This window comes from Mesocricetus auratus, unplaced genomic scaffold (assembly GCF_017639785.1).
Source record: "Mesocricetus auratus isolate SY011 unplaced genomic scaffold, BCM_Maur_2.0 Super-Scaffold_100676, whole genome shotgun sequence".
Lineage (NCBI taxonomy): Eukaryota > Metazoa > Chordata > Mammalia > Rodentia > Cricetidae > Mesocricetus > Mesocricetus auratus.
This window is the reverse complement of record NW_024429266.1, coordinates 20,939,035-20,958,484: the sequence shown is the minus strand read 5'-3', so window position 1 is coordinate 20,958,484 and position 19,450 is coordinate 20,939,035. Positions and strand designations below refer to the sequence as shown.

Below are 19,450 nucleotides of genomic sequence, written 5' to 3'. Positions count from 1 at the left end.
AGAGAGACAGTGATCTCAGTGGAGCCCTGAGAGAGGGGGCACTGTTGGGAAGTGTCACCACAAGTGGATAAAAAGTTGGAAGTGGTTTAACTAACTTATTCTCAAATGACAATGGTGTGAGGTTACTCCTTCAGAGAATACACAGACTCTTAAAGCCAACAGAAAGTCTTTATTCACTGTCTGGAAGACTGTATAGGAAACCATGTATCCCAAATTATATAGCCACAAACCTTACTGTTCCCAGATTTTTATGTACAAAAATCATACTCTGGCTGACACACTTCAGTTATCACAAATAGTTAGCAATATGCAGAGCTACAAAATCTAAAAGGCAAGGTTAGTACATTTAGGGACTTTCTCAGAATTATGAACAATAAGGATTTAAGTCTTTGCTCTCATTTTGGCAGGTATAGGGGTCTATGTGATGAACTCCTAGGTTAGGCTGGTGCATTGGTACATCTAACATGGTGTCAGCTTGGGTAAGCTCTGAAAGCCTGCTACAATGGTTCCCAGACCACATACTCAATGCATGATCAGTACACACTTCCCCTGGTTCTCCCTTACCTGCTCCACCTGTCCTGTCTCAATGTCATTCCTCCATTCCCCAAGTATCACTGCTATTTGCAGTTTCCCTCAGTGGAATGGAGTACTTCCTCCCAGGTGTTCTTCATCCCTGTATACAGGGTTATCTTAGTGCAATAGCAAGGCTGTTGCATTGTTTACATGGCTCCTTCGGCAGTTCCTGTGAAACTATTATGAGACTGTACTTGTTAAGCCAATGTTTTCTTTGTAAATTTACACAGCACCATAAGCACTAACAAAAGAGACCAGTGTTCAAATAAAATGTATACTTCCTGTAGTCTTATACTTATCACTTTGCTGTCTCGAATGATGGTAACAATGCATGCTCATTCAGTGGCATATTGTTGTTTGTGATTCATCCTGCACAGTACAGTTGTTCATCAACATGTCTTAGATCCCATGAGAAATGCTTAATCGACACCAGCAAGTTGTTATAATGTAAAAAAGCCTGCAAGCCTGAAGACTTAGCTCAAATCCAGGGTCTGATACTATTTAGATACAACTGATTTCCGTGTTAGCTTTGTATCCAATGAAACATTCCTTTCGTTCATTCTGATAATTGATCTGCAGCTATTGTTTAGATTTTCTATCTAACTGTTCTATCACCTGGAGAAAATAACTTATTTCTCCTACTGTTTCATCTCTCTGAACCTCAGAATTCACACCAAACAGTTATAACAATCTTTACCTCAAGGGGGTGCTGTGAGGAGTAAAAGGAAAAGATCAATAAGAGAATGTGTGCAGACACATGGAAAGTATTACAGTTTTCTTCTTTTGAAGAAATCTCTCCTGTGCTTCCTAGTCTTGGAGGGAGGCAGAGACCCAGATGATGGGAATCAAATGGGATGATCCTTCCTCATACCATTCTGGCAATCCATAATACTGGCAGATGGCCTGGATATGGCCAGTGGGATGCTGTAGCCCAGAGTTCTGATTCCTGAGATGGAGAAACAAAACATTATGCTTAGGATGTGGAATGTCTACTACAGGCTTGTGTGTTGAATGTTTGGTTCTCAGCTGGTGCCACAGAGGTGAGAGGCATTGGATTCCCTGGAATTAGAGTTACAGGCAGCATGAATCACCTGACACAAGTCCTCTGGAAGAGCAATGCACACTCTTAAACACTAAGCCATTTCTCCAGCAGGACACCATGAAAATAATGGCATATTCCAGTCATCTCTCTAGGGTAGGTGAGGAGTTAAGCTGAATCACCTTCTCCGTGAGGTCCTCCCGCAGCCTTCTCTGGATTAGAGGCCCCTTCTCTGCTTCCCTAGCTCCAAGAGACATGGTTTCCTGGAACTTGGCATTTTTGCACTGGAAAAGCCTGCAGCTTTAGAACATAGCTCATTTGTTTGCCCTTTCACAACTCAACAGTCCTTATTGAACTAGTACCTGGACTAAGGGCTGGGGGGGAAGTCTTCTGTAACTGGGCTGTGTCTTCTCAATCAACAGTGCTTGGCACAAGGGAACTGGGTCACACAGGGGACTGTTGTTGTTATTTTTTTTTTTTTTGGCACAGTGGCTCTACCTTAATCTACTGCTATTTCAACCAACAATTGTGACTCTTCAGTTACCGACTTGCCTTTGTGTTAGTGGCTCAGATGTTCAGGCTGCAGCTTTGTGGGAATTCTGTTCCCACCAGCTATGTTGCTGCCACTGAAGGTAGCTTCAACTAAATCTCTATCATTCTATTTATAAATAAGATATGAGTGTCAAAGGCTGAGGTGGAACCTGCTAGCTTGGGGAGGTTGAGTAGCAACTAGCTAACCCCCTCTTTTTGTTGGCACCTCCCCCAAAAGCATACCCTTCTGCTCCACCAAAACAAAAGAGCCACACCACTGAAAACCCTCCCTATTGCTTCTGGTGCATCTCTTCCAGATGCCCTCTGATGCTCTGTGATTACTTTCTAGTTGCTAACTCAGCCTCCTGACCCAATGTTAATCTTATTTAATTAACAAAAGTTAACTTGGGGCACTCCCAACAGGGCACTGTCAACAGATAAAACTCATTCAGTTTTCCTATTGCTTTCTCTAATTGGAAGAAAGGCATGTGAGAATAATGAGAAACCAAGACAATCCATATAGTTTTTATGTTTTTTTACATTTATTTACGCATGTGTGTGTCCATGTCTGTGTGAGTGTATGTGTTTGTGTATTTGTGTGTTTTTGTGTGTGTCACACACAAGTCATTATGCCACAGAGGTCAGAAGTTAATTTTCCAATTCAGTTTTCTCTTTCGACCACGTGGATCCTGGGAATCAAACTCAAGTTATTGGGCTCACTGGCCAGCATCCCTAACAGATGAGCCGTCTTGCTGGCCCCACATCTTTAGGATGAAGAATGAGGACAAGAGGTGAGAAAAAAGTCAGGAAACAACAGTTAGTAAAAGCCAGGTTATCAAGGAGAGAGAAGGAAATGAAATGAATGGGGGAGGTGTAGAGAGACCACAAGCAATTTCTTATTCAGGACCTAAGAAATCTAGTTCAAACAAGGTAAATACTATTCCCCACTCCAACATTCTTTTTAATGTGTGTGACTCTTTTGCTTCCATGGTGTCACACAGCAGTGTGTGCAGTACTCAAGGAGGCCAGAAGAGGGCATCAGATGCCCTGGAACTGGACTTACAGACAGGTGTGAGCTATGAGGGTGCTGGGAACCAAACCTATGTCTTCTGCAAGAGCAGTTTAAGGTCAATTTAGGACAAATAAGACTCTGTCAGAAAAAAGGGGGGGGTGAGGAGAAAGAGGAGGAAGAGGAGGAAGAAGCCGAGGGGAATTGCTTTTTTCAGAGGACCTAAGTGCAGTTACCAGCACTTGCATTAGGCAGCTCACCTCAGGACCTGCTATAACTCCAGTTCTAGGAAATTCAACACCCTCTTCTGGACTCAGCCTGCACCTGTACATAATGTTGTGCACATGGTCACACAGAGACACATACATGCATAATTCTTTTAAAAAAAGATTTATTTATTATATATATAGTGTTATGCCTCCATGTGTTCCTGCAGGCCAGAGGGCACCAGATCTCACTACAGGTGATTGTGAGCCACCATGTGGTTGCTGGGAATTTAACTCACAACCTCTGGAAGAGCAGTCAGTGTTCTTAACCGCCGAGCCATCTCTCCAACCCATACATACTTCTTGTATTTTAGTCTTTAAAAACAAAACAAGGAAATAGTGGGGTAAAGGACCCCCTCCATGCCCTGTATCTCTCAGGAAGTTTGGGAGGCTCTACTTAAAGAAATATTGCTGGAAGCCAAGCCAATCAGAAGAAGAGGTAGAAGGCCCACCTGCCCCTGGTACCCTACCACATTCTTGGTTCAGAGCAGCTTGATTGTTATAGATGATTATCAACTTGTACTTTTTATTATACTAAATAGCTTTCAAGGACTAAAACTTTACATTACATTTTAAAATGAGTGGCATGTATACAATACCTTAAACAAGAATAGAAGCATTTATGAAGTATAGCAAAAATAACCTTAAATTTGTATCAATATACAAAAATCTATACCAATGTGAAATATTTGAGACTGGTAGTTGCTTTTTTAAAAGAAGATTCAATAATCTATCCTTTTATCCTATCATTTCTATATCCTCCTTTTCTTTTCAGAACAAGATCCCTGAATCTAATCCCATTTGCTCATTTTTTTCTGATCATTACCAATAACAACTTGTAATTACCACCCCAAATGATGACAAATATCCATAAGTCACTGAAAGACCAAAAATCACCCATCCAACCTCTTGGGAATGTGGGCATCACATTCTACAGACTGCTTTCTAGTCTGGAGGAAACGGCATCTCTAGGGGACCCTGAGAAAATTGGGATAAAGGTCAAGTCCTGGGAGAGCTAGTTGTCATCTAATCTCAGTGTGATGGAAAATGTAGGGTTTATCTGAAGTCTGACTAGAGATGTCTGTGAGACTGGACCATCTCAGCCAGAAGCCTTGAAGCTGTTATGGATGCAGAACTCTGAGGAAATTGCAACAGAGACACTCTGAGAGGCTGGATCACCTGGGCCACCCGTTTTCATTGGTGTCTGGTCTCCTTGTTCTGAAAACACACAAACTTTTAAAGGTAATATACATATCTGTATCAACACAAGTATGGAATATATGTTGTACACAAGTCAGTTAAAGATGTCTTTTTTTGTTCTATGTTTGAGCAGGTTAAAGGCATCTGTCAACTTTATAAGTCTGTTTGAACTACATAATCGAACTGTCATATAAATCTCTATCCATGCCATATGAAAGATGGCATGTAATAGTAAGTCAGGAGGACTCTGTAGGCAAGATTTATCATGTCTCATCTTATCTCTGAGATGTTCCCATGCAGAGGGATCAGCTTACACGTCACCTGTCCTGTAGTCTTTCTTGGCTTCCTTTCCCATGTCTGAAGCCAAGATACTCAGGAGTTCTCCGCTGGTGAAATATGATCTCTAATAACCTGAAAGGAACCCATCGCCTTTCATTTCCTGTGGAAACATAAAGTATAACCTCTTCCCCAATGTAAGACATCTTTTGGCTTTCATTTTAAAGTTAAGGCATTTCTAAAGTATATAGGTTGGGTTAATTCAGCAGTCCCCTACACAGTCCTATGTCTCTCAGCAGCTGTTGTCTGATCATTAGCATTAAAAAAATCAAAATTAACAAAGCACCATAGAAGGTCCAAACTCCTATTCTTACATGGCTTATTTTTTTATTAGTTTATTTCTCTTTTTTTCAAGTTTAAAACATGTATTTAGGATACAACTTATAAAATGCTTACTCTGCTGACTCAGGAACCCACGGTGGGGAGCTGCCTGCTACACCAGCAGAGCGAGGCTGCAGGGTGCGGCCCTCCCTCCCAGTCCCTTCTGTACAGACGCCCAAGGGTCCCCCCCGGGTCATATGACCAGAGCGGGACCCCAGAGGTTTTCTTGAGTCTCTGCTTACCAGGGAGACTGGATGAGCCCTGCCGGTCCATCCCTGAGCAGAGCACCCCCAGACGGGGCAGAGCAGGGTATGGCAGGCAGGGCAGGGCAGGGCTGGGCGGGGCAGGTGGGCTCTGGAAGGGGCTGATGGCAGCAGACAGGGTGTTGCCTCCTGCCTGCATGTGGGGAGCACCCTGATTGAGGGGAATGAGAAGGGCTGGTCACCAGACCTGGACCCCCAGCTCCTTTGGTTATGGGCTGACATCAGAGTAGTGGCTCATGGGAAGCGGTTAGCTGGAAGGGCCGAGGCCTGGCTCATGGTTCCAGGAAGAGCTGGGGGAAGGGACAGTACCATGAAGACAGACAAAGTGGGCAGTAGCCTCGGGTTCCTGCCCCTCATCCCCCTGGGGATTTCCAAGCCAAAGCCTGCAACTTAGACAGGAAGAAAGAAAGAAAGAAAGAAAAGAAAAAAAGCACTTATGACTTTGAGTGCCCATGCCACAATATGGTAGCTTTCTCAGCCGGGACTCTTGGGGGAGGGTCTAGGCCCTGCCCTGGTTGAAATGTCAGTTACTGGAGATCCACCATGGAGTGCCTCACCCTCCCTGGGGATCAGAGTGGAGATTGGGTGGGGGACTGGGGGACCTGGTGGGGAGGGCGGGGAAGGAGGGGAGGGAGAGGGAGCTGGGATTGACATGTGAAACAAGATCGTTTCTAACCTAAATAAATAAAAAAAAGCACTTATGGAGTTATAGACAACTACAAAAAAGTGGGGGAAAAACAATAAACCACACACGCACACACACACACACTCTCTCTCTCTCACACACACACACACACACACACACGCATACACATACACTCTCTCTCTCTCTCTCTCTCTCTCTCTCTCTCTCTCTCTCTCTCTCTCTCTCTCTCTCACACACACACACACACCAAACCATTTCCCATACCCTCCCACCTCCCCCAACACCGTCTGTTTTCCTTTCTTTCTCTGGTTGTGCCAGCCGCTTCTCCAAGTGCAAGACTGCCGGTGGGCAGGAGCAGGGACACTGGGCAGGACCTTCTTTGGCCAGAGTGAGATGGAGAGCCACTCCTGCAAGCTCTCAGAAAGCAGACACCCTCTATCCTTAGCTCCCCCTAGAGGGAGTGTGGAAAGCAGGGTTTCTGCACCCTTCTCTACAGAAGGCACAGTCTGTCCTCCAGCCAGAAACCACCAGCTCCCATGGTGGGCCCTAGGCTATGAGCTAGCAGCGAACTCCCTTCCTGCCTCTCCTGGGGGTGGCCAACCCTCTTGCTGAGGCTCTGTTCCGTTTGCTCACAGAAGGCCCCTGGTTTCAGGCAGGTCCAGGGCTGTGCTATGGATGTTGTGGGTCATTGCTACAGGGCATAAGCCGGAGAACCGAAGGTGGTGGGATTCTGCAAAACTCAGATCACCGCCTTGGCCACAAAAGCTGCCCTAATTTACACCACAGCACCCACTCCCAAACCTGTGTGCTGGCCCGGAGAGGGGAGGCCGTCAGGCTGGCTGAGGGATAAGGCGAAATGCACGGGGAAGACTATGAAGCCTGAGAGCACCAGATGGGACACAGCTGCCCTCTCAAGCCTCTCCCCACCTAGAGCCAAAGCAAATCTCCAGGCTCAGGGACAGAAATGGTCTTCATACCAGCCTCGTTCTGATAAGAAAGGGAAGGGCAGCAGAGGCCTCTGAGAAACCTACCAACCATCTGCCTCTGCAATGCTAAGTTTTTCTTTCCCCAACTCTTCTCCAACTGTTCTACTCCTATGGTACTAGTTTCTGAGCCAGGGCTATCAACAGATGTGGCACTCCACATGCCCTTAAACGTTCCAGTCTGTCTATCTCTGACCATACCAGCAGAGGCCTGGAGTTCTGAGCCAGGCTCTCCTGGGCTTGCACTGACAGCAGACACTGGACAAGTGCCACCCCTGCCTGCTCTGAGCCCAGAGTACAGTCTCCTCTCCCACACCCCTGCCTGCTCTGAGCCCAGAGTACAGTCTCCTCTCCCACACCCCCTGCCTGCTCTGAGCCCAGAGTACAGTCTCCTCTCCCACACCCCCTGCCTGCTCTGAGCCCAGAGTACAGTCTCCTCTCCCACTCTCCCTGCCCTGCCCACCTCTAGAGGCAGCAAACCTGGCTGGTAGGGAGCCACCCTGAGGGGTCTGGGAAGGGGAGACCCGTCACTTTCCCCATTTCCCACAATACTAGAGGTGGGGTTGGCACCCTTCCCCAGGCTCTCTGAGCTGTCTGTAGGCAACTTAGCTGGGACTTAGCTGGAGGAAGGCGATATAGGCACAGTGCTCATCTACTGGCTGCTCTGGAGCCCTGCCTTTTCTGGGCAGCAGTAGAAATACAGAAGCTAAGCTCACCAAAATCCTATTGGTTAATGTTTCTAGCAAATTTCCTAGAAACATCTGTAAGTGACTACCAAACTACCCTTTCTCAATTAAAAATTCATTAAACTGCTAAAACCCCTTCCATGCAATTTTTCTTACAAATCACATATTTGTATAAACAAACAAAAATAGGAAGAAAAAAAATGAAGGATATTTTCTTTTTTCTTTTTCTTTTTTTTTTTTTTTGGTTTTTCGAGACAGGGTTTCTCTGTATTGTTTTGGAGGCTATCGGTCTAGCCCAGCCTCGAACTCACAGAGATCCGCCTGCCTCTGCCTCCCGAGTGCTGGGATTAAAGGCGTGCGCCACCACCGCCCGGCAAGGAAGGATATTTTCAATGGAACTTACTTTTAAGTGATGGCGACATGCAGTTGGGGTGGGAGGGGTCAGTTCTCATTTGTGTTTTGAAATCTCAAATTAGTGAGCACGATTAACTTATTGCTGGCACTGGCTTTACCCCAAGTGGCCAAGTGACACTGTCTGACCCTCTACTCTGAGTCCTTGGTAGGTTCCCCCAATCCTTCCCTAATCCTTACCCTTTCCCTTTCTATTGACTTGGGACAGCCCTTCTCAACATGCCAATCACAGTGGGAAGGGGCGGGGGAGAGGCAGAGGTCACAGTGCACGGGGTTCAAGGTCACAGTGGGTGGAGTAAGGGGATCACAGTGCAAGTAACTCAGGTCGTTCCCTCTGCTCAAGCCCAGATGTCTGCCATGGCAGTGCAACCCATGGCAGACAATCCAGGAGGTGGCGGTGACAGTGGCATCCTTTCTTGTCTCTATCTATCTATCTATCTATCTATCTATCTATCTATCTATCTATCTGTTTGTTTTTTTGAGACAGGGTTTCTCTGTGGCTTTGGAGGCTGTCCTGGAACTAACTCTTGTAGACCAGGCTGCTCTCGAACTCACAGAGATCCGCCTGCCTCTGCCTCCCGAGTGCCAGGACTAAAGGCGTGTGGCACTACCGCCTGGCTAAAGACTTTACTTTTAAACTATTCGTTTTTCTGTGACTGTGTATATTTTCTTTTTCTGTCTGGGCTTTGCTTTATTAAGCACCTACATTATTCTCTGACTGTATGAGTCAAACCTTAAACCCACTGTGTAGCTTAGCTCATGGTGTGCCTGCAGGCAGCTGCCAGAAGACACATCTCTGCAACACAGCCCGCATGAGAGACTGTGGGACTAGGAAGCCACATTTGGCTCTGCTTCTGTGTGGTTATAAACCTTTTAAAAAAGCTTTCTCAGGTCTTCTGTGGAAATATGTGACCCCATTTTGGACACCGTTATTTAAATAGATTTTTCTTTGGGCCACCAGCTTACAAAAAATGATACAGAGACTTATTATTAATTGTAAAATCTTGGTCTTAGCTTAGGCTTCTTCCTAACTAGTTTTTATAACTTAAATTAACCCATTTCTGTTAATCTATGTGCTGATGCACGGCTCATGGCCTTTGCCTCTCTTCCTACATGTCTGACTTTCTCTGTGTCCAGCTGTCAATTATACCTCTCTTCTTCCTGGAGCTTTCTCTGTCCAGAAGTCCCCGCTATACCTCCTGCTTAGCTATTGGCCATTTAGCTCTTTTATGAAACCAACCACAGTAACATATCTTCACACAGTGTAAAGGACTATCCCACAGTATTTTCCTGCTACTGGTTGCCTTGTCCAACCTTAATATAGGGGATGTGCCTAGTCTTATTGTAACTTGTTATGCAATGTTTGGTTGATAGCCATGGGAAGCCTGTCCTTTTCTGAAGGGAAATTGAGGAGGAATGGATCTGGGGTGGAGGGGGGTAAGGGAGGGACTAGGAGGAGAGGAATGAGGGGAGGTTTCTGTCAGGATAAAATATATGAGAGAAGAATAAATAAAAGAGTGTTGCTGTATCAGGATCCCCAGCCATAATATCCCAAGAAAACAAGCAGGGCAGCAGAAACTCTTTTGTAATCTCCCATCCCCGAACAAAAACAGTTCACAAAGACACCAAGCTTGCAATGAACATGATTTATTCTCCTTAGCATTCTAGTTACTAGGTAAGCTTTTCTCCATGCATGTGAGTCCATAGACTGGAGCAGAAATTTGGGTCACAAATCCAAAGTTCTCAATGATAGAACAGAAGCACAGCTGCTTCAGTTATCTCCTGGCTACTGCTGTACCCACTGTGAGTTCCGTATCCACTCCAATCAAATGCAGAGAAGTCACCACACTGCAGGTGACTTTCTGGGAAGAAACCTCCTCCACCGATGCAGTGCTGGAAAAGAAGGAGGAGGAAGTAGCAATGAGAGGTCAGCTGGTGCAATGGTTTGGACATGTAACGCCCTCCCCAAAGGTGATATGCACTGAAGACCTGGTCCCCAGAGTAACATTCAGAGGCAGGACTTTGGGGAAGGGACTAGATATGAGGACCTTGCCTTCATCAGTTAGTTAATCACTAATGGAGTCACCATTTTGAACTGACTGTTGGGACGTGGTGGTGCTATGGAAGGGGGTGTCTGGTTAGAGGAGACAGATCACTGAAGGTGGGAGTTGCATGTCTTCAAAGGTAGCTGTCCCTGGCCTTTCCTGATCTTTCTTGGCTCCTTACCACTATGAAGTGAGTCATATTGCTCTGATGTGTCTTTCCTGCATGATATATCTACCTCACTATGGATTTAGAGCCAAATGATCATGAGTTAAAAATCTCAGAAGCCATCAAACCAACAGAGTGCCTTGTCTTAGTCTGGGTTACTATAGCTGTGATGAAACATGGCGACCAAAGCAACTTGGGGAGAAAGGGTTTTATTTGGCTGAAACTTTCACATCACTATTCATCGTTGAAGAAAGTCAGGACAGGAACTCAACAGGGTAGGACCCTGGAGGCGGGAACTGACGTAGAATCCATGGAGGGGTTCTGTTTACTGACTTGCTCCTCGTAACTTGCGCAGTTTGTTTTCTTAAAGAAATCAGGACCGCCAGTCCAGGGGTGGTACCACCCACAATGGGCTGGGCCCTTCTTCATTAATCTGCAATTAAGAAAATGCTCTACAGGCTTGCCTACAGCCTCATCTCATGGAGGCATTTCCTCAGTTGAGGTTCCCTCATCTCAGATGACTATACCTTGTGTTAAGTCGTCATAAAACTATGCAGCACACATTTCTTCCCATATCTCTCAGTTATTTATCAGAGGCTAAAAACTGAATAACATAGCTGATAAGGCTAGAGTCAACTTAATAGCCAAGTTCAGTGGACTCTTCATCCCTTGTCAGACTCTCCGTTGGCAGTATCACTCTATTTGATACATAAAACCACCCTCCATTGCCTATAGTGGCATCGCTGTCTCTTCCTACCTTTCCTTCAACTTCTCTGAACCTTTTTTTTTCAGAGGGGACACATTTACAACTGTCTTATACTTCGTGTTACCCTTTTAGCTTTAGTTTTGAACAATTAACTGATGACTTAAAATCCTTATCTCCACTCCAGATACTTTTTAAAGTTTAAGGCTTAAAGATTGTACTGCCATTTAGAATCACCACTCAGTGATCAAAGCATGCAACATTGGGGCTGAGAGATAGCTCTGTGGTTAATAGCACTTGCTGCTCTTACAGATGACCAGGTTTGGGTCCCAGAACCTATATGGAGGTCACAACTGTTGTAACTCCAGTTCCAGGTGTCCTTCTGGCTCAAGGACACCAGGAACTCAAACAATACACACACATATGTGCAGGTTAAACACTTATACATATCAAATTAAATAAATAATCTGAAACAAGACAAAATAAAATTCCACCCCTACAAGCTAGCAGTATGGAGGCTGGAGAGATGGTCCTAAGGTTAAGACATCTTATTACTCTATCAGAGAACCAAAGTTCAGATCCCAGCATCTGTATCAGAACCCAGCATCCAATCAAAAGGCTTTAACTCCAATTCTCAGGGATCCAATGTCTCCTTTTGAGCTCTGTGATCACTTGAACACACATGAACACACAAACAAAATCAAACAAATGTTTCAGCAATCCAGCATAAAACGACTATATATCCCTTCTTGATCACAAACATATTCAGCATCCAGACATCTTGGCCCCCTATTTGATATTCACTTACTCAAATGAAAACCACAAAATTATTCAAAATTTATTCTATTCCTATTCTCTGTATTCAACTATTAATAAATTTAAAAACTTTGGAATACATTACTACCCACTCTTCCCCCAAATTTCTATCATACTTCATCAGGTTCTCATCTGGACCACAGAAACCATTTCAATACTTATTTCCACATGCTTAGTCTTTCCTCCATTAAAATATGCAACCTCTAGGTTACCAGTGTCATTTTTGAAAAAAATAATGCTCACATCAATCTTATGTGCCCATTAAAACATTGCAGTGGTGTTCATAATTTATACAGTACAAAACCCATTGGTGTGATGTAAAAGTTGTTTCCTGATCTAGTCCATGTTAACATTTCCAAAATGAGTTCTTGTATCCAACATCCATCTTACACACCAAAATGGAAAGTAGCTTGCTACTCCCTCAATACCACATGCTCTCCTCCATTTCATCATTTCACATCATAGTCCCAAGGTCCTCCTTGACAGCAAGGTTTCCTCATTTTGACCAGGTGAAGGACAAGCTAATGACTGAGGAATGAATGGACACTGAGATCTTCAGGATCATATGCCAGGAGCTGAATCCCAAGAGATGGTACTATTTTTTTGAGACAGTGTCTTACTATGTAGATCTGGTTGACCTGGAATTCACTATGTAGACCAGGATGGCCTCAAACTCACAGAGATTAGCCTGTCTCTACCATCTGAGTATTAAAGATGTATACCACCATGCCTGGTCACAACATATTAACTTGTTACAGACTTACTGTGGCAATAAAAGGGATCCATCTTCTACCTGCTTTGGTCACAAATTATTAAAAACAAAACAGTATGAGTCTAATGATCCCAGGCTCAGGGGGACATCAGGTTGCTACAGTGGAGCTGATTGCACCTGCCTTACAACACCTGACAAGAGAAATTCCTTGTGATAAAGAGGAGAATGGCCTGGGTGAGGTCTACTAGATGTCTAGGACTCTCCTAGTAACCCCTTGACATAATGAACATATATATAAGCCCTGGAAAGGGATAGGCAAGATCTCTTTCACTCTAAAAGCTAAATCCTGGGTGGAGAGCAACTATGTAACAATCTCAGTTCCCAAAGGCTTGCACAGGACTTCTTGAATACAAGTGTCACCCTGACTCCATGTAATTGAGTAATTGAGTGTTTTATGCTAAAAGATAAGCAAACAGCAACAATATATTAGGAGTTTGTAATGTTGAGTATGGTCTTCAACAAGACAGGATATCTGCATCTAGACAGAAGTTCTGATCCCTGACCAATCAAAGTACAGGAAAAGGTCATACTCTCATACATGTACACACACTAATGTGGCAATCTCTCATACTAAATATTCACAGATACACACTGACAACCTCAGTCTTATTCATGAGCCTCTTTCATCACTACTACACAGACTCACAAACTCAGTGTTACATCCAGTGACCTTCATTCCAGCACACAAGGCGTTGGCTGCTCTCTCATTATTAAACACTCTGAATTGGATGTATCCTGCAGTGAATTCATCTGAAAATGAGGGACAGAAAACAGCATTCAAGGAAAATGTTAGAAAAAGCTGCCAGACCAGAGTTTGGTGGTACCAGTTTCAGGATAAACAGTCTAAAAGATCAGAACCATTGGGGGAATCTCATCTATTCCTATCCACAGACCCCAGGAGTCATTCCTTGGGAGAAGGTCTCTACTGAGTATCTCCAAGGGCTTGTTACAGCAGTTAACAAGTGCATTAATTTTTGTTCTGATTATATTTATCTTGATAATTTTTCTTTTAAAGACTCACATCTCAAGGATAAATAAGAAGAATTTTGAATTATACAGCATAGGCTCAGCATTTATAAAGGGCATGTACCACATTTGGGTTTCTATTAAACAGCATAGTAGTCACCCCTCACAACTGAAGTAAAACTCCATGTTTTCATTTTGTTCAGCTCCATTCACACGGACCTGATTTGTTCCTTAGAAGTAGATGACTGTTACTTATCATAACTGAATTTGTCCTGTAGTAAGGTCATCATAGGAGCGTTAGAGACTCACCCTGGCCACTGGGGGAGTAATAAGAGGCTGTCTTTTGAGCATCACCAAAGTCATAGATGACAGGTAATGCTGGGCCATTGTCAGTCCAACACTTCCCTCCTTCGTATTTTACTGGGTATCTCTAGAAAGAAAAAACAGAAGTCACTGCATAGGGAATACAGCATTGGCAATCCCAGGAACACTGCCCTACACAGAGAAACACAGCTGATGATGGAACAGAGCCACACAACTAGTATTGGAAAGGAGGAGAGAGCAATCACTTGCACGAACAGCTGGATCAGTGCTCTATGGTCCCCGAACCACAGTCAGGATCCAAGAGAGTGAGAGTACCCACCTGTCCTTCTTTTATCCCCTGAATCTTCCCATGTACCCATGACCACGCCCCAAGGGGCCATGGTCAGCTGCAGGTACCTGGTCTCTCCCTACACACAGCATTTGTGCAGTAAACTGAGATGGTTGCCAAACCAGTCAGATAAGAAAGAATCCTTTCCTTTGTGTCTCTTTGACACCCTAGACCCCTCCCTCCCTCCCTTACTTCGCTCCTCACCCTCCCTCCATTTCCCTCTCTCTCCCTGCCTCTCTCTCTCTCTCTCCCTGTCCCCCCCTCTCATTTGTTCTTGCTCTCACTCTTGCTTTTTTTCTCCCCCTCCCTACTTCTCACCTCTCCTCTCTTTACATACTCTTATCCTTGCCTTCCATGGATCATTACATTGAGAATTAGGGAAACATGGACTACATTCCACCCAACCTCCAACACCTGCCTTTCTCTCCACATCCATGAAAAGCAACCTCAGCCAGCGGTCTTGAGTACCTGGTACAGGCCAAACAGATTGTGACCCAGGTGCTGCAGGGAGCCAGTGAAGGTGCGGTACCTCAGCAGGGAGCTGTTCCTCCAATTTTGCAGGGGGCTATTGTTGGGCACATGCCAGATCCCCAGGTTCTCAGCATGGATGTCGAAGTACCCAGGGTTCTGGAAAGCAACCAACACTGAACCTGATCAGAGCAGGAGATTTCACTAAGGAGAAGACCCACATGCACAGTCCTCAGCACAGCTGATGTCTCTGGGCTCCAGGTGGACAGATGACCAGCCATGCTCAGATGCCTCCATTCCCAGTGATAGTGGCCCCACCACTACCTACTTACCTAAAAGCCTACTCAGGAGGATGTTGAGATTCAAGATAAGTATTTTTCCCTTCTTCATCCCTATGTTGAAGGGCAACCTTGCCCCCTCTCCCTGCATGCCTGAGCTACACTCACATCCTCACTTTCCCAAGTGGCTACAGAGTGTACCAACCTTGTAGTCATCACTTGTGGCGCCCTCTGCAGACCCAAAGGTGTTGTAGTTGGCCCAGTTGCCATCCCCCTCTGGGTAGTCTATCATGTTTCCTTGCTGACTGGACCAGCGATCGCCCACTGTGCACTTCCCATACATGTTGTTCTCATGCACACTAGCCACCAGGGTCCAGCCACCACCTGCAGTGGTCATGTCACAGAAGGTCTGGTAGATGACACCATTCTCCGTTTGGAGGAAATAGAGGCCGTCTGTAGAGAGAACCAGTTTAGAGTCCTCCTGTGTGCAGCTCATTGTCCATCTCTGCTCCAGCAGAGAATGGCTCTAGGAACTACAAACAGTATTAATGCCTCATACCCTGAGTATTCTATATCAGGTATTCCTGGGGATCTGCCTGAATTCAGAAAGCCAGGCATCTGTGACTGAGGCAGAGCACAGAATTACTCAAACTGACAGTAACGCTTTTGTTCTAAAGTTATACATAGCATTATCAAAGGACTTAGCAGCTCCACTGGGTAGGTACCCGAAGAACTGGGAACAGGAACTCAGGTATGTACATTCATGTTTGCTACAGCTCTATTCGCCAGATCTGAAAGTAAAAAAACAAGCCAAGTTTCTCTACAGAAAAAGGAATAAGCAATACATTGTGCTGTGTACTATGCAGAATATATATTATGTACATTCCTACATATCCAATAGATCAAAAAGAATGAAGTGGGCTGTGGAAATGGCTCCATGGTTAAGAGCATGTATTGCTCTAGCAGAGGACTTGAGGTAGGCTCACAGCATTCACACTTGGCAGTGTATAAGTGCCTGTCACTCCAGCTCCAGAGGGCTATATGGCCTCTTGTGGACTCTGCATACACCTGCGCATATATTTACACATATATTCCCACAGACATGTACATCCACTCACAACAACAACAGTAATAATAAATCTTTTCAAAATAAATTTACTGTTATGCAACACATATGAGCCTTGAAGCATGCTAATAAAATAAGGGAGATTACTCATATATGTAACAAGAATTGACAGATTCATAGAAGTAGGAAACAGAACAGCAGGAACATAGTACAGGAATATAGTACTTTGTGGCTACAGAATTTCTATTTGAGGAATGAAAATTTTCTGGAGTAGGATAGTGGTGATCTGTAAAGAGAAGCCTTCCCGCCAGCCTGGTTCCAGAGCTGCATCAGTCCCAAATAAACACAGGAGGCTATACTAATTATGAAGCTGTTGGCCTTGCTTGTTTCTTATTGGCTAGCTCTGACTTAAGTATTTATCCCATAATTGTTAATCTAAGTATTTCTCTTACTGGAGAAGTTTCCGGACTTCTTATCCCTATAGCGGTTACATCTTGACTTCCTGTTTTTCTCCTACCCAGAGTTCTCTTCGACTCCTAGTCCCACCTGTCTTGCTTCCCTATTTTCCAACAGTGCTTTATTGACATATACACAAGACTTCCCCCATCAGTGATCCCTACTACTGTGAAAGTTGTTGTTTACTCTGAAAATGCCCCAGATTGGTTAAGTGGCATTTTTTATCCACTATGTACATTTTATCACATTTTATGTATCAAAAAAGAAAAGCTGTTCCATGGGACAAAAACCTGATTTCCTAAGTGGGTTATTTGTTTGCATTTTGAGACAGGGTCTCCCCAGAATGACTGGGAGCTTTCAGTCCTCTGCTTGGGTTTTGAAGTGTTTGCATTACAGTGTTGAGGAGTTAGGGTTACAGTGTTGAGGAGTTAGGGTTACAGTGTTGAGGAGTTAGGGTTACAGTGTTGAGGAGTCAGGGTTACAGTGTTGAGGAGTCAGGATTACAGTGTTGAGGAGTCAGGGTCACAGTGTTGAGGAGTCAGGGTCACAGTGTTGAGGAATCAGGGTCACAGTGTTGAGGAATCAGGGTCACAGTGTTGAGGAGTCAGGGTCACAGTGTTGAGGAGTCAGGGTTACAGTGTTGAGGAGTCAGGGTTACAGTGTTGAGGAGTTAGGGTTACAGTGTTGAGGAGTTAGGGTTACAGTGTTGAGGAGTTAGGGTTACAGTGTTGAGGAGTTAGGGTTACAGTGCTTTCTTTAAATGCTTCACCACTTACCTGGTGCCCTGTTCACCTCCTGCTTGATTTCTTTGCAGCTTCTGAGCAGAGAGGAAGACACAGGATTGGACTGTCTGTTGGTATCCAGGTTCTCTTGAGCTAGAGAAGATGCAGAGTTTCACTCTCATGGGACACCCAGCCTCCCCTTGTCATTCATCCTACCTCATCCCATGACTTCTGAAAGCCTCCCTCTGAGAATCAACAAGATTTCCAACTAGGAAGACAGACAAGAGATTTGAAGGTACAGAACTTTGTGTCCAAAGCCCTGAAAAAGAAGACTATCATGAAGTCCAGTTTTACAGGTGGAATAAATGTAGGGAGTCTAATATGCCTGAAGCATGGGTAGTGAGGTTGACAGTGCACAGACTTGATCAAGAGACCATGGAATAAAAAGTCTTGCAAACCAGCCTCAACCCTACAAAAATCTTCTGAGAACCTAGAAGCATGGAAACCAATGAGAGCTTTGGGGTCAGAGCTACTCAGGTGTAAGCAGCTCCATGTTTACAAGTCAGGTATTTTTGGATTGTATTTACTGTACTTAGCCTCAGTTTCCTAGTGTCTCATATTAACCTGACAAAGATTATCATGTTGAGATCAAGTAAGATGGCATTTTGGGTCTTGTGCTTTTCCTTAAAGACACTAAACAGCAGTGAAGAGAAGTGCACATTTAAAGATAATGTTGAGTTCCCGTAGAGAGCAGAATTGAACAATATTGTCTGGGTACAAATTAGACCATTCTCTTGACATTGAAACTCCAAGGCCAAGGTCCTAAGCATAGTGAGTGACTAGGATAGGACACAGTTCTTACAGAAGTTCCCTTAGACCTACACACAGGTACAGAATCTGTACCAGGCATACCTCAACAATCTCACTGCCACTGGCCAATGCCTTCAAGAGACAATCAGTACCCAGCCTATATCTCAAAACCATCATCTCTATGGAGAGTGGATTAGGTTGTATTTACATGTTCAATAATATAGCATAAAGAGGCCTTTATTTTTGTAGATCATAGGGATGGAGGATAATTGGGAAAGGTTAGAAGAATGAAAAGGAATAGGAAAACAATACAATTATATTTAATTACAAGTATTTGTTTTTAAAGGCATGATTGGCTAAGCTGTGGTGACCAACATCTTTAATCCCAGAACTCAGGAGACAGAGTTTGAGGTCAGTCTGGTCTACCATCCAGTTCCAGGACAGCCAAGACTGCACAGAGAAACCCTATCATGAAACAACAAAGCAACAAATGACAAGAAAGAGAATAGTAAAAGCATGGTCTCTGACCCATAGAGACCTAGGTCATGGAAGTAACCAAGTCTAGTGCTGACTGTCTTTAAAACTAGAGGCGACCCGAGGAAGCTTAATCCTGTAGCAAGACTCACCTGCAGTGCAGCCTGTGGTGGCCACGATGAGAAACAGCAGGAAGCCGAGTTTGCTCATGGTCATCTAGAGAAGAAAGATTGAAGGTGACTCTATCCAGACCATCTTTTTCTTTCATGCCAGTTCAACTCCTATCCAGTCCTACTGAAAGTCTCCTTCCTTTCCTTTAAACTCCTCACATCTCTGGGCCCTAAAGCAGACCTGAGCCAGAGCCCACTTTTCTTGTTCCATTGACAGCAACTGCCTTCCCCTCCATACCTGACCAGAAACTCAGAGTTGCCAGCTGAGTGGAGATGAGCCTCTCTCTCTGCAGAGTCTCTAGTGAGGTCCTGGTGAGGCTCTTGTCCTTTTATGTGAGGAGTCTGGTGGGAATGGCCCAGAGTTTGCCAGGATCTCCATTTCCTGGCAAGATGCCACTGGAGGGGCAACTTTTGTTTATTACAGGAAAGTTCCTTGTACAGTGTTGACTCATGGGATTCAAAGGCTCTACAAGACTCATATTTGCCATATTCTAGTGCTATCACCAGGTTTGGGAACTTTATCAATGTGTGTATTTTCAAAAAGGAAATAGATGAGGAGACATGCAACATTTGACATCTGTTTGGATTTTTTTTGTTTGCGTCTTTCTTGAAAGCTAATACT

General features: G+C 44.5%; 1 protein-coding gene across 2 annotated transcripts; it reads right to left on the bottom strand.

Annotated features, from left to right (window-relative positions):
- Positions 1-9,895: 9,895 nt before the first annotated feature.
- LOC101824891 (intelectin-1a) lies at positions 9,896-19,168 on the bottom strand. 2 transcript variants are annotated; one of them, XM_040738827.1, is made up of 8 exons: positions 19,067-19,168; positions 18,811-18,874; positions 17,429-17,527; positions 15,336-15,583; positions 14,853-15,011; positions 14,042-14,162; positions 13,437-13,516; positions 9,896-10,157 (listed from the first exon to the last, which is right to left on the bottom strand). In XM_040738827.1, the coding sequence occupies exons 2-8, from the start codon at positions 18,872-18,874 to the stop codon at positions 10,008-10,010; spliced, it is 921 nt and encodes a 306-aa protein (XP_040594761.1). In that variant the 5' UTR covers positions 19,067-19,168; the 3' UTR covers positions 9,896-10,007. The 2 variants fall into 2 exon arrangements, with proteins under 2 accessions (XP_040594761.1, XP_040594760.1); XM_040738826.1 differs by having other exon boundaries at positions 13,413-13,516; positions 19,067-19,165.
- Between the last annotated feature and the right edge of the window lie 282 nt (positions 19,169-19,450).